This window comes from Eleutherodactylus coqui, chromosome 6 (assembly GCF_035609145.1).
Source record: "Eleutherodactylus coqui strain aEleCoq1 chromosome 6, aEleCoq1.hap1, whole genome shotgun sequence".
NCBI lineage: Eukaryota > Metazoa > Chordata > Amphibia > Anura > Eleutherodactylidae > Eleutherodactylus > Eleutherodactylus coqui.
In genome coordinates this window covers 95,800,382-95,815,445 of record NC_089842.1, presented here as the reverse complement: position 1 = coordinate 95,815,445, position 15,064 = coordinate 95,800,382, and the positions used below count along the sequence as shown (strand labels likewise).

At 44.3% G+C, this 15,064-nt stretch overlaps 1 protein-coding gene across 2 annotated transcripts; it reads left to right on the top strand.

Annotated features, from left to right (window-relative positions):
- The first annotated feature begins 2,201 nt into the window (after positions 1 to 2,201).
- LOC136632385 (achaete-scute homolog 2-like) lies at positions 2,202 to 14,377 on the top strand. Of its 2 annotated transcripts, XR_010793161.1 has the most exons (3): positions 2,202 to 2,925; positions 11,268 to 11,359; positions 13,981 to 14,377. XR_010793161.1 is itself a non-coding variant. In XM_066607214.1 (2 exons), the coding sequence occupies exon 1, from the start codon at positions 2,398 to 2,400 to the stop codon at positions 2,911 to 2,913; it is 516 nt and encodes a 171-aa protein (XP_066463311.1). In that variant the 5' UTR covers positions 2,202 to 2,397; the 3' UTR covers positions 2,914 to 2,925; positions 11,268 to 14,377. The 2 variants fall into 2 exon arrangements, 1 of the variants encoding a protein (XP_066463311.1); XM_066607214.1 differs by having other exon boundaries at positions 11,268 to 14,377.
- The last annotated feature ends 687 nt before the right edge of the window (positions 14,378 to 15,064 follow it).

The following is a 15,064-nucleotide window of genomic DNA, read 5'->3' as shown; positions in this document are numbered from 1 at the left end:
TATTTCTCTGCACTCACTTTCCTGTCATGTATCTCTTTGCAGTTTCTTTCCTGTTATGTCTCAATCTGCAGTCTCTCTCCTGCCATGTTTCTTTCCTCTGTCTCTTCCTTTCCATGTTGCTTTCCTCTGCTGTCTATCTTTCTCTGCTGTCTCATTCCTGTCATGGCTCTTTCCTCTCCTATCTCTCTTTGCAGTCTCTTTCCTGTCATGTCTCTCTCCTTTGTTGTCTCTCTCTCTCCTGTCATGTCTCTCTCAGGTTATATTTCTCAGCTGTTTCTCTCCTGTCCTGTCTCTCTCTGCAGTCTCTTTCCTGTCATGTCTCTCTCCTCAACTGTTTCTCTCCTCGTCTGTTTCTCTCCTGTCATGTCTCTCTCTGCAGTCTCTTTCCTGTAATGTTTCTCTCCTCCGCTGTCTCTGATATCCTGTCATTTCTATTTTTCTCCTCTCTCTCCCCTCGGAGATCTCTCTCCTGTCAGTCTCACCTCTTCTCTCTCCTTCGTCTGCAGCAGGATGGCCCTGGTCCTTCTCCGAGGGAGGCTCCTCTGAGCCTCGCGCCTCCTCTGGTCTCTTTGGCATGGCTCCTTGTGGTGGTCGCCGAATGCTGCTGATGTTGCAGTGAGTAGGGGAGGAGTACAGAGGTGTGCAGGACCACAGCTGAGGTGTCACCCCCCTAACTGATAGCACCCGGAGAGAGCCGCCCCTGCCGCACCTGGCTTCCTACGCCACTGCTCCTTGTTTCAACTCTTTTTTTTTCGCAAGGGGGGTAATTTTACCTTTTAGTTAAATTCTCCTTCATTGTTTCATGACGAATCAGAAAAGTGTAGAGCACTGAAAGGGTCCTGTTTGCTGACTACCGTGTAGGATATCATGGCTTGGTGTTAGAAGTTTTGACTACTGGACAAGCAGAGGTCAAGATTTTGCAAGTCTCTGTGAACACTGACTGATACGCTGCCCACTATTACCCAAGGCACTGGCATAAATATAGGGGATGCAGTTGCACCCATGCTCAGGAGCCTTAGGGGGCCCATAAAGCCTCTCTTCTCCATATAGTGAGCCTAGTACTATGAATAAAGCATTATTGTTGGAGGTCCTGTTACAGGTTTGGCATTGGGGTCCAGGAGCTTCAAGTTATGCCTCCGGCGTGTCCTTTAGGGCTAATGCCCATGGCCGGATTTCTGGCGCATTTTACATGGTGGAAATCTGCAGCGTTGTTCCGCAGTTATTAGGTTCTATTGAACCTAATAGCTCACTGTCCACACTGCGGAATTCCACCGCGGAATTCCGCAGCGTGAAAGAAAGCACGGCATGCTGTATTTGCCGCGGGAATACGTGCAGCCGGCTTCCATTTTAGTCAATGGAAGCTGTCCGTCACGCTATACTTCCGCTGTAGCACAGTGGAAGTATCGCGTGAATACTCTTCTCCGCCCACCACCGGCTGCGTCATCCGGCACTGCTGGCGCATCACGGCGCGGAGTACAGCGGATCCGGAGAGGTGAGAATTTAGTTATAATATTTGCATTACTCTAAATAGATTGTTAGAGGCTCATAAAGAATTACTAGTGACAATCTTGACTAGTTAATCCACAGATTCATATTAATGCACTTTACAATATAACAGAATTCTAACTTTCACATGGATTGTCACCCAACTTCTGTAGACTCCTGAAAGGCAAGTCAGTTGTTGTAGATTGCTTTTGAGGATTCTAGCACAGATGCATGCTGTGGGAGCTCTAATAGTGGTGGTATTGTTGGCCATTATTTAACTTGTCACCCATCCTTTCCAGAAACAGATGTAGTCAAGGAAAGGAAAAAAATATGAGAAAAGTAGACCTCTCATGAGCTATTGGTGATTTCTTGCTCTCCCAGACTGATTTGTACCAGCCATGGGGATGAATATTCTAGGATCACAATATAAATATAATATTCGGTACAGCAGATGTTTCCCTGTACAACTGATATCAATAGCGGAGATTCTAATGTATACAACTGCAAACACAGCAGCCCATCACCAATCCTAACAGACAAGACTCTGTGCCTTCTTTCTCTTCTTTCTCCTACCCCCCTTCTGGGATTTCTTGAGACTGTTTAAGGAAGGAGGGATCAGTTAGTGAAAAGAAATCTCTAGTGAAAGTAGTGTAAGGTGATTGGTGGGAGGGGATGTTATTGAGCTGGGAGTGGGATATACAATGGTGCACAAGGAAGTGCATGAGAGAATTGAGCAGGGACATGCCATGACCGGCTGACAGGGGTGTTACCTCTTCTCTGCAGAATCTGGCTTATTGCAGAATACGAGTAGCAGAGCAACGCATCAGATCATTTTGAAGGACGCAGCCAGTGGTATCATTCTCTTTGTGATAGCCTCCTTGAAGAGCTAAGCACCTGTTCTACCTCAAATATATGGAGGCCTCAGAAGAGCAGAGAAGCCCAGAGAGGCAACCAAGGACTATGCGCAAAAGTGGTGCATGTTCAGGATCCCCGCAAAGGTTGAGGTGTCAACGACGAAGCGGTTCCTGCTCCACCAAAAGCCTTGTCTCCTCTACCTCAGAAAGACGCAATGAGAGGGAAAGGAACAGGGTGAAGTTGGTCAATCTTGGCTTTGCTAAACTCAGACAGCACGTACCCCAAGCTCAGGGTCCCAATAAGAAGATGAGTAAAGTGGAAACCCTGCGGTCTGCTGTAGAGTATATACGTGCCCTACAAAGCCTTCTTTTGGATAGGCAATCAGGAGTAGAGGCACAGGGAGGACCAAACTCTGATGGACTTTCACCATGTGGCAGCACCTGCTCGGTGGACTCAGGGTCCATGCCTTTGTCACCGGGATCTTGTTCTCCATGTACATCTGAAGAGTTTTCCCGGGAAGACAGCAGTGTGTCAGATGCAAACTTCTTCTTGACATCACATGGATGGCGATAGCATGACTACAAGGTAGGTACGCCTGTAATGACACAATTTAGCATATAGGTAAACTAGGCAGCTACTTAGGGCAGCAGGGTATATCTTTCCTGGCTATTTGTCCATACAATATGGAAGATGGTATTTTGGGTGATGTGGGCTACTAGTATAGGAGGTCCTAATGGTTGTTAAAGGGGATTTATAAATAACATTTATTGAAGTAACCACAGCACATGCTTGTACTCTATAATATACTCTATGTATTTATGGGAACATTCAAACATGTGCGAATGGATACCAAATTACTATTATGGTATGCATGTATTACAATGTGTGAGCACCTGTAGCATTCACCTCTCTAAGCCTCATTTGTTAGTCATGAAGAAGCCCTCTAAGTTGGTCATACACAAGGCTTTTTTTAGAGGATCCAACAAATAGGAGTGATTGTAATAGAACATCATATATAATTATATCTAAAGGTGTGTTTCTAAACACTTGGGGTTATGAAGAATTCTTTTAGGCACTTTTTCAATATCTTGGTCATGTGACCTATACATAACTATGTGTAATGATGCATGACAAAGATGCATTATGAAATCTACCACCAGTGCCTAGCTGTAAGCACAGTTCTGTAAAATGTGGAGGCACATCCAACAATGGCACAATACTATTTACATGCTAGGTTCCTCTTAGGCTGTAACAAAGATTCCAAGTATGTTTTTTTATATATATATAAGACATATAGATAGACGCCTCTGCTAGAACACAACATGCTCATAGCCAATCGTCAATTACATATGCATGACTGCTTTAGATCAATGATTCATAACCTACCGTATGACTCTCAAGTTGTTACAAAACTCTCGTCATGCCCTATAGATGCGAGGGGTGTAACAAGTTACGAAGGAGCCCCATAGCAAAATTCACAATCTCCTATGACCAATATCCGAAGAGTTGATTATTATGGTCTCCACTCTGGTGCATGGGTCTTTCTTCCTGTCCTTTTCATTTCCGCTCTCTGCATTCCATCACAGTCTGCCTCACCTTCACCTGAAATATAGTAAGTCTTACACCCCACCCCATCACATATCTCCACTTTTTCAATAGTAGTAACACAGTCCTGGGCCTGATTGCAAATAGCATGCTCACTACTAGTAGTCCCACCCTTATGTATGACTGTACGTGCGAAATGCTTCACTCTTTTATCAGTCCCCAATGTATCTGCAGATGTTTGCCAATGACTATTAATACCAGTGATATTATTAGATACACAGTTTAAAGGCAGATAAGAAATATTGCATTATCAGTAATGTCATTGGTGACTTGCCAATCAATCTGGGACTGTACTCCCAGCATGCTCTAACAAGTCCCTTGTATCTTCTCAAAATAGGGAGCAACCAGGAAATAGAGTGCATGGGTGGTGACCCAGCTTTCCTAAAGTCCTGAATGAGAAATCTGACCACTGACCTATCCTATTCTACCACATTACTGCATTACTTTGCGTATTTGTGATGTTTTAATGCATATTGCTAAGAGACATGCTAAGGAAATTAATTGCCCTTTTACACGGGCCGACAGTCGTTTAAACGACTGCATGAGTACTGACGTCGCCGTTAAGGTCGTTAGCGCTCGTGCAGAGCGTTTACACTGAAAGACTTATCGCTGGATCGTAGGCTTCTTGTTCAGCGCTTCACCTTCTACGTGAAACACTGAGAGGGGAGCGTTTATACGTAACGAGAAGGCAGCGACCAAGCAATAGTTTTTTGAATTTTGAGCAATCATCGTTACGTGTAAATGGCCCGTTAGAAAGAAGGCAGAAAGTTGTAGGCAAACAGCGCAGGAGCCTCCAAGGACCACGACCCATCCAAGCTGCTGTCTGTGAATATCGGAAGCTATAATAATAATACCAAGGCTACTTTTGATATGGACAAACTCATTGCTCTGTAGCATCGGACGGGGCTGTGCAAAAGTAGATCAAGCAGCCAAGCCAAGAGAGAGCATCATCCTGTATAGATGACATGGTTCTCCACTACTCTCTCCAACACAGGAAAGCACAAGAAATTAGCGCTTGTGCGATCATGTAAGCGCTAGAAGGGTGTTTTCACGGGGTCGGGCAATTTCTGACGACATTCCCTGCTTGCGTTAGTTTTTGTACACGTAAAACACAGTACATACATAAGCATACACGCACAAAAATGCATGCACACGCAGGTGAAACACTGCTAATTTTACGCTGCGTATTACGATACAGTTGTATGAGCCTGGCCTAAGCAAAAAACTTTTCAAGAATAAGAGTACGACTCCTGGACTCCGAGACTGATGAAGTGGCAGTGAATATAATATTTTATAATCACACTATAATAATACGGTATCAGTTGCATGTTACCAGCTAAGGTGACCAGACGTCCCGATTTAGGCGTTACAGTCCCGCTTTGTCCTGAGTCACAAGCGGGACTTGTCCTGCTTTTGGGATGTCTGTCACATTTTAGTCCTGCTTTCGGGACACCTGGTCACCATGAAGGCAATTACCAGCCGGGGTGCTGCGGCTTCCCAGCTGGTAATCATTAAGCGGCACTGCTACCAGATATGCACACTGGCGGTTGAATGTGCATCTGGGATCTTCCTCCTCTGATCTCTCCTCCTTGGTTCCGCAGGAGGAGAGGAGAGGGGAGGAGCCGCAGCTGTGGGTGCACACACTGCTGCCCACAGCAGCTCAGAGAGGAGGAGCAGTGGTGCTCTGAACTCCAGGAGGAGGTAAGTATTTGGGTTTCAGGTGGAGAGGGGCTCTATTACTACTGGGACTACTGTGGGAGTCACTGTTACTACTGGGATCGATATAGGGAACACTATTAAGAGTGTCCCCTATATCAGCCCCAGTAATAATAGTATTACTACTGAGGCCCCTGTGGGGGTCACTATTACTACTGAGGCCGATATAGGGGTTACTATTACTACTGTAGCCAATATAGGTGACATTATTACAACTGAGGTCACTGTGGGGGTCACTTTTACTACTAGGGCCAATATAGGGGATACTATTACTACTGGGGCCACTGTGGGGGTCACTTTTACTACTGGGGCCAATATAGGGGATACTATTACTACTGGGGCCACTGTGGGGGTCACTAATACTTCTGGGGCTGCTATTAGGGACACTATTGCTGCTGAGAGCACTCTGCAGGTAGCAGCATACCTCAAGATGACTTAGGATATGTTTACACGTGGCGGAAATGCTGTGGAATGTCTGCAGCAGTAAATTTCAAATTACACTGCATTTCCGCATCCAAAAAAGTTACAATCTGCACCAATGACTGAAAATTAGCAGCTGATTTGACACTTAGCGGCACTCCATCTCACCTCCTTCGAAGGCTTCCCGCTGTTAGTTCTCCCCGTCTTCCGGTTCCCAGTGGCCTGGTCATCTGCGGCACCACTGGTCAGGTGAGGCCACTACAGGCCGCTGGGCACCAGGAGCCGGGGAGCGCTGACAGCGGGAAGCCTTTGGAGAAGTTAAGGGGGAGCACCCCATAGCATTTCCAGTCAAAATCAGCACCAATGGAATGGATTTTTACCGGGTTTTTTTTGGGATGTGGAAATGCCGCGGAATTACTTCCCAGTCCTCTTTTAAACGGACAGTTTTTTTTATATAACAACGACGGTAAAATCGTATATTGTGATAAGCCCTGGGAAAAGTATGGTCACCTTATACTAGCAAACACTGCAATCTAGCGCTAGTTGTCAGTCAAGTACTCTGACAAGTGGAGGGGATCACCAGGATCTGATCACTGCCTCTGCTGTATGAGAAACATTATACTACACTGAGTTCAATAGGCATCTGTGTGGGTGCTAATGTCAGTGGCCAACAATAGGTATAGCTGTTATTTGTAGTGGCTCTTTGCTTTGGCTAATAGAAAATACAGAAGTTCCATTTTGGTGAGTCTCTTATGGCTGGCACTATTAAATGGCAGTCAGTACAGAACGGGTTATTATAATCATTGATGAATAATAGACAGTTTAATGCCATAGTGACAATAAAAGCTGCCCATAGCTGTAGGGAATCTGGCAGGATATGTGTCCCATGCATCAGGAATGGGGGTCCCTAATAAGCCACCCTGCCTTGAACATGGTATTTACATTAGGAAAGCAAATTGAATCTGAATATGAAGGAAAACCTAAGTACCACTTTGAGCTAGGCGCCTACATAGGGCAATAGATTTATAATAAAGTGTATCTGTCATCAAGCTATAAGGAATACAGCTCCAATCTTCTATTAGCCAAAGAGGCACAAAAAATATTGTGCCTTTTTGTCTGATAGTAGCTATTAAAGAATACACCAAACACATAGTTATGCATGAGGGGAGCATGTCTTCCCGCTGATATTGGGTACTAGGGCATGCATAAGTTTAAACATTGGACGTTGAAGAGTAGATTCCTTGCAAGGATGGTAGACCATGTCCTGAGGTCCAGTCTGTTTACTAAGATTCTGTTCCTTTCATTGGAAGTCTGCTTCTGTTTACTGAACTCTTTTCTTCTCAAAGTCTAATGCACCAGGTCTTCATTCTTAAGAGTTTCATTATTTGCTTACTTTATCCCTCATGCCTTTAAGAATATCACTGTTTTCTTTATCTGCCTTTGTGATTCACAAGCTCTTTTCTATCTCGTATGTTTACGGAGCTTTATTGGCACCATTCGGTTCAAATTAATCCACTCTATTTCTTACATCTAGCTATCCATGACATCAGTTTTATTTAAAGGGCTGTCTCATTAGGGACAACAACTTTCAGAAATGCGGCCATTGCAGTATTCAGCTGATTGCGCTGGTCTAGTTCCCAGCAATCTTGACAACAGTTAATTTTGCCAGGGAAAGCCGTAGTTGAACTAAATTCCAAGTAGAAAAGCCCAGTGCTTGGTCCAGTGAAAAATCTAAAACCAAAGCTTTGTTTTATGAGTTAAAGGAGAGGAAAATCAGCACATTCTTATTAGGCTACTAGTTTCAAACCACACTCATCACATGTGTGGTTTGAAACTAGTAGGCTAACCAGGATGTCCTAAATTTCCTATTCTTTAAACTCATGAAACAAAGTTTTGGTTTTATATTTTTCACTAGACTGAGTGCTGGACATGTCTATGTGGACTTTGTTACTATTGCCTGCTCCTGACATGGGATCACTTAGCACCACCAGTTTTTCAGAGATCTGACTGTGTCTGAACAGTCATGGTTGGCAAGGCATTTTCTTGCGGAGAATGGTAGTATTACATAGTGCCATTCAGATAAATGGCCGTTCATGTACTACAAAGACGATTTGAGTCAGCCAGAATGAGACATGCTTTCATACAGTGGCTCTTTGTTCTGGTTCATAGAATGGAGTGTTAAGTGGGGAACCCCCTCTATGAAATCTTCATCAAAAAAACCCTTTAAATGTGGTCATACATTGACAATATGTTTAGATTGGAATATCTTCTTTTATAGATTTAAGCGGGCATTTAATCATTGCTTACACAGGAATTTAGGAGGCAGTTGGTCAAATCATTAACTTTTACTTAATTTCCTGATCAGGATTCCCCAGAATGCAGAAGCAACAAGACCTGTCCCTATTAGGCCACGATCACATGTGGTTGATTGGTTTGCGAATTGCATTGCAGATTGCCCACAGTGATTCCGCCCACCCTTAGGCCTTAGTCAGATGGGCGATTTTTCGCACGATTTGCGGATCGCATGACGGATGCGCATCCGCAAATCACGTGACCGGTGCGCGCAAGTCGCCCGCAAATCGCCCGAAAATCTGCTCCTAGCCGCGTTTCATTAGAAACGGGCCGGAGCTGTCCAGCGCATTGCATTCAATGGAGACGGCAATACAGCCGTCTCCATTTAAAGCAATGCGCTGCGGGCGAGCCCGGGATGAATTGTCAGTAAGGGCTTAAATATATAAGCCCTTCCCTGCAATCCATCCTAAAATGTGTTAAAATAAAAAAAAAATGTATACTCACCCTCTCCCGACAGCCGGAGCTCCGTGCGGCCGTCCTGCAGTGGGTGTGAAGGGGGTGTGAGTCAGACCTGCCCCCTGATTGGCTCAGCGCTGAGCCAATCAGAGGCATGCCTCACTCACACCCATTCATGAATTCATGAATGGATGTGAGTCAGACCTGCCCCTGATTGGCTCAGCGCTGAGAGGCAGCAGTCACTCACCCATTCATGAATTCATGAATGGGTGTGTGAGTGTTTTCAGCCTCTGATTGGTCAGGGCTGTGACCAATCAGAGGCAGATCATTCAGCAGGCGGGGATTTTAATGCCCCGCCGGCTGAATAGTGCCAAGAAGCAGTTCAGGAGAACTGACAGCGGCTGGACTCCGGCTGCAGCGGAAAGGTGAGTATACAATTTTTTTTTATTTTAACACATTTTAGAATGAATTGCAGGGAAGGGTTTATATATTTAACCCCTTCCCGAAAATTTCCCCCCCGGGCACGCCGGCAGCCCATTGCTTTCAATGGAGCGGCTGTATTGCCGCTCCATTGAATTCAATGGGCAAACATCGTTCTTCTCTGTCACAGCTGTTACAGCTGTGGCAGAGAAGAATGATTTGTCTTCTATATGTTCTCAATGGGGTCGGCGCTGCTGCCGCCGGCCCCATTGAGCGCATATAGAGAAGAGAACAGGAATCGCAGATCGCAGATAGGTGCGATCTGCGATTTTTTGTTCTATAATTTATCGGACGAGCGCATAAAAAGCGCTCATGTGTCCGATACCATTGCAAAGCAATGGTTTTATAAAATCACCGGACGCATACGCATGCACATGCGCGAAAAGTGCGAAAAATCGCCCGTCTGACTAAGGCCTTAGAGTATAATAGGGATTTTGAAGTGGATTTTGGTACAGATTCACAGTGGATTTCACAACTTCATTTAAAGAATTTAAAAACCACAGCATAAATTGAGATCCTATGGGTTTAAAATTTGCAGTGTAGGTCAATTGATGCTGCTGTTTTTCTCTGCAGTCCGTGGATGGCATTTCTAAGATCCCATCCACAATACTTGTACTGGAGTGAACATACGCTATGAACGGGTTCACATCTGTGCTGGAACCTGAGTTAGGAGGCTCCATTGTAGATCCAGCAAAAAATACCGGAAGAAATAGCACTGCATGCAGCGCTTCTTCTGGTAAAATGCCGGTGCTGTTCGTTTCTGTTATACGTAGGACTCATTAGTCTAGGGGATTCCCCTTTCCTACTCCCCGAATGGAGCAGGAAAATGGAACCCTCAAGCGCAGATGTGAAAGCTGCCTAAGGCCTCATGTCCACGGTACAATTAACATTTTAAATCCGCAGCATTTTTCCTGCACGCGGATCCGCACCCCATAGGGATGGATTAGACACCCGCAGGTAGTTAAATACCTGCGGATGTCATTTTTCCCTGCATGCGCGGGTCTCGCGTGCAGGAAAAAATCCGGACATGCTCCATTTAGGTGCGGGTCTCCCGAGGGGACAGCTCCCGCAAGCTTCTATTGAAGCCTATGGAAGCCGTCCGGATCCGCAGAAGACTCACACCTGAATTAAACTCACCTGCTCCGGGCAATGCAGGTCTTCCTTCCTTCGCGGCTGAAAACTTCTTTCTTTGGTCCAGCAGGGAAGACACGCACGGCCCACAGCAGGTGAGTTTATTCTAATTTTCAGCCCTCCTGTCCGCGGGGCAGGAGGGACCCGCTACGGATTCTCCATGTAGAATCCGTAGCGGGCCTGATTTTCCCCGTGGACATGAGGCCTAAAGATATATTCACACATTGCGCAAGTGCTGTGGATTGTCTGCAGGAAATCTGCAACAGGTAAGGCTGTCTTCACACTGGCGAGCGCAATATGGGGCTATGAATATCACCTCCATATCGTGTTCCCCACTATGCGAGACGTTTTTATGTGAAAACACCCTTGCATCACTGTGGGGATGAAGAGAATCCCTCACCGCGGCTGTCTCAGCCACGGCAGAGGATCGCGGAGTTCTCCCATTATTTTCAATGGGGCTATGATGCGAGACCACGCAGCCAAATAAAACATACCGCAATATGTGTAGGAACCCATTCAAAACAATGGGGTTCATATTTGTGCGTCTCGCAAAGCACAAATCGTGCGCGATTTTCACGCTAGTGTGAAACGATTGTTTTTAACAAGATGAATGAGAAGTGAACAATCTATTGTTAGCTGTGTTTAGATTGAACTATTATTATTTATTTTCCCTCATTTGAATCATTCCATGTAAAAGGGCCTTTAGACTTTAGTGATGATTTTTTACTGTTATTATTTATCAGTTTAGGTGCAGATATTCCTTAATATATTTTGATGTCTACATTTTGTATGTCTACAATGACTTTTCTTTCTTCTCTGTCCTTTAGATCAATGGTGGGAATCGGCTTTGAATACATTTCTATTCATCGGGAATGGAAAGAATTTGTGGGACCCTTAGAATGTTAATATATAGAGACTGGTATTTATATGTGAACTTGTGTATATATGTTTGCTGGCAATGGACTCCACCATTTGTGTTTAGAAGAGCAATATGTTTGGTTAAATCAGTATTTTCGGTATGTTGAGAGCTGAGTGGTAAGCCCTTATTTATGTGGCTTTGTAATTTACTATGTACTCTTTGAATCTAAACTCGGAGGGACCACAAATCCACCTCTGGAGAAGGGCTTTTAAGTGAGACCCATTGTATAGTGAAATCCCCATCCCTTTTTATGCATCTGAAAAGGCACTGTTTGCTGAGAGATTTCTTTTGCTCCAGGCTACATAAAGGACTGAATCTTGCAGCCATATTCATTCTACTAATGGATCAGAGAGTAAATAGACCCAGACAGACCCGCATAGGGCAAAAAGCAAAGAAAATCTCCGAATAATATGTACATCAAAAAAGCCTTTTTGTGGCTTAGTACCTCGGTGACAGAGATGGGCCATTGCATTGGTTGTCAGATTATAATAAGAGCGCTCTTCATTGAAGCATCCGATTTGCCTGCCATGTCAGCAATGTTCAACCAAACTGTATTTTTACAGCAAATATTGAAAATGTAATACTACCAGCAGAGATAGTACCACTAGGCCAATTTGACTATGGCCCATAAGCTGCAACTACTTTTCCAACATGCATTTCCAATCGTGAAGCTATGCTGGTCCATGCAGTTAATGGGATATTCTAATCACAGGAATCCTATTTCAATATGTTTGAAATTGCAAAACCAGGCATTCACCTATAAGATATTTATTTCTAAGATGCTCCGTTCTCCAGATATTGCAGATATTGATTCCTCTGCCCTCTGGTTGTTTACTGCCCATTGCCAGGGAAACAGATCATCTCTTCTTTGGAAAGAAATGTCAGAGCACAACAGTAGCTGCTGGCTGGGCCAAAAGCTAGTGCTCAAGAGCTCCCAAGATCCCGAATAGAGATGAGCGAGTATACTCGCTAAAGGCAATTGCGCGAGCGAGCATTGCCTTTAGCGAGTACCTGCCCGCTCGAGACAAAAGGTTCGGGTGCCGGGCGGCGGGCAGGGAGCTGCGGGAGAAAAGCGGGGCGGAACAGAGGGGAGATCTCTCTCTCCCTCTCTCCCCCCGCCCCCACTCCCTCCTGCTGACTGCCGCTACTCACCGCTCCCCCGCGCCGGTACCCGAACCTTTCGTCTTGAGCGGGCAGGTACTCGCTAAAGGCAATGCTCGCTCGAGCAATTGCCTTTAGCGAGTATACGCGCTCATCTCTAATCCCGAACATAAATTTAGATGAAAGAAGTGCACAAGCCCAGCCTCCTCTGTTATTACTTTCCCCAGAAGATGTGGTCTGTCTCCTTGGCAATGAGCAGTAAACAACCAGAGGACAGAGGAATCAATATTTGCTATATCAGGCGAATGGAGCATTTTGAAAATATACATCTTATTGGTGAATGCTTTGTTTTGCGATTTCAAACTCATTGAAATAGGATTCCCGAGATGGGAATAACCCTTTAAAGGGTAACTAAACTGTTTTCAAATTTGTGATGTCAGAAGTTTTGATTGATGGAGGTCTGGGTACTAAGACCCCACTAATTGCTAAAACCAAGAAGCAGAAGTGCTTATCTAAGCACTGTACCCCTTCGGCTGTTTCCATAACTTCTTGGAGCAGTGTACAGACTTCTTAGAAAGTGTATGGAGTCCATACACTGCCTGCAGTGATAGGTGAACAGGTACAGTGCTCAGATCAGCAATTCTACCAATTTAGTTTTAGCAATTGGTAGGTGTCGCAGCAACTTGCCCCCAATTGATCAACACTTCTAACATGTCACTAGTTTTTTTCAACTGTTTGAAAAAAAGTTTAGTTACACTTTAAGACACATCCAATGATTGCCTACCAATGGGTAATGCAGTCACCCACATATGCAGCACTCAACTGCCTCCCTCTACTGGGCTTGAACACATTATGACCCATCAATTACAACTGCTTTTTCCAATTTACACTGCTGGCCTGACACCTACACTGATCCAGACAATTAAAAAAATTAATATTGCCCGAACAGTTACTCCTGTTATAGAGTTGCCAAACTCTTCTGGCCCTAACCAGTCTAAGACCTACCAGCTACCGTGCACATACTTCTACTTATACATTCACCCTGGTTATGCAGTGGTCAAGTGCCTTAGTTTACTGGGCTTGGACAACCTAAGCTCCACCAGCTTCAACTACTTTTCCAATAGATAGGGATATTCATGGCCCTGTAAAACCACCCATGTTGCTTACCAACAGCCCATATAGTCAGCCTGATTACACAATACTCAAGTGCCTCTACTGGACGTGGGCAAGCCATATCTCACCAACTATAATGACTCACCCCTTCATTCACTACCCACAACCAAACAATGACCCAGCTTGGTCTATATTGTTATAAAATGACCAATGACTGCCAACCTACGGCCCATACAGTCACACCGGTTATGCAATATTTATACGTATCTACCTCCAACTGCTACTAGTAATATTTATGATGAGGTTACTCCAGATTACCTTTGTAATTTGTTAGTCAAAGCACTGATAGTTGAGATTCTTAATGATGTATATGCATTTGCATTGAAACTTGTATGTTGTTTGTTCAGTCACCTACTCCAAAGCCACAAGGTAAGAAGAATGTAGAAACCCATGCATCATGGCAACTGTCTGAAATTTGAAGACAAACTCTATGTAAATAGAAGAACATGAACTGAGGACCTTCACTTTACCCGGCTTATGTCTTGACTTGTAAAGACTTGTGCCGATAAACTGTCTGACATCCAGTGAATCAGCGTTGAGATTCTCCAAGTGCATGATGGGACTGCACTTTAAACATAGACGTTTCTGGATAAAGGACGCACTGCCTATAACTGCGGACACTCGTCATGCTGATTCCTGTATGGTTACGTTATTTATTTGTAGATAATTTCTTTTTACTTACAGATTTTCTAACCCGCACATTAAGCTATTTTTCTAATTAAAAACAGAAGATTTTTTATTGTATCCTCGTGTCCTCTTTTGTAGAAAATGGGAGTCGTTGAAAAACCTATATGGAACAATTGTGTTCTAATGCTAGAAAAAGTTAGCTTTACAATCAAGAGACCGTGCTGATACCGTACCAACACTCATATGTGTAATATTAATCTTAAAGGGATTGTGCAATGTATACATATTTATCACTTTTTATTAGAAGGACACCCTGATAAACTGTGGTGGGGACCAGGCAGCAGATGTTCAATTTACTTACAGCACCACCACCACCACTGAGATAAATGGCCTGTCAATGTACTACACAAATGTGTTGGGCCCTCTTGAGCAACAAATACTTCCCTCTGGCTTATAGATGAGGGTTCTAAAAGGAAGACTTCTACCTATTAACACAGAATGATCTAATAGGATATTTGAAAATAGTTTTGTTTTTTTTTTTAAACACAGGGACAGCGGGAATGAAGGAACCCTTTGCCACAGCTGTCACAATTGTGGCAGAAGTCCATGATGCTATCCCATTTCTTTCACTGGGGCCGACACTGCTGCAGCCCCATTGAAAGCAGTGGTGGGTTTGCAGCAATAATTTTCAAGGAAGGGCTTGAAATATAAGTCCTTGAAAATCAAGACTAGCTGTAAAAAAAAAGTAAAAAAAAACATATATACTCACCTAGAAGAGCGGTCTGCTCTTCTCTCCGTCCCCAG

Bases quoted from the DNA above. Each gene is read 5' to 3' on its own strand.
- LOC136632385 (XM_066607214.1), top strand. From the start codon at position 2,398: ATGGAGGCCTCAGAAGAGCAGAGAAGCCCAGAGAGGCAACCAAGGACT.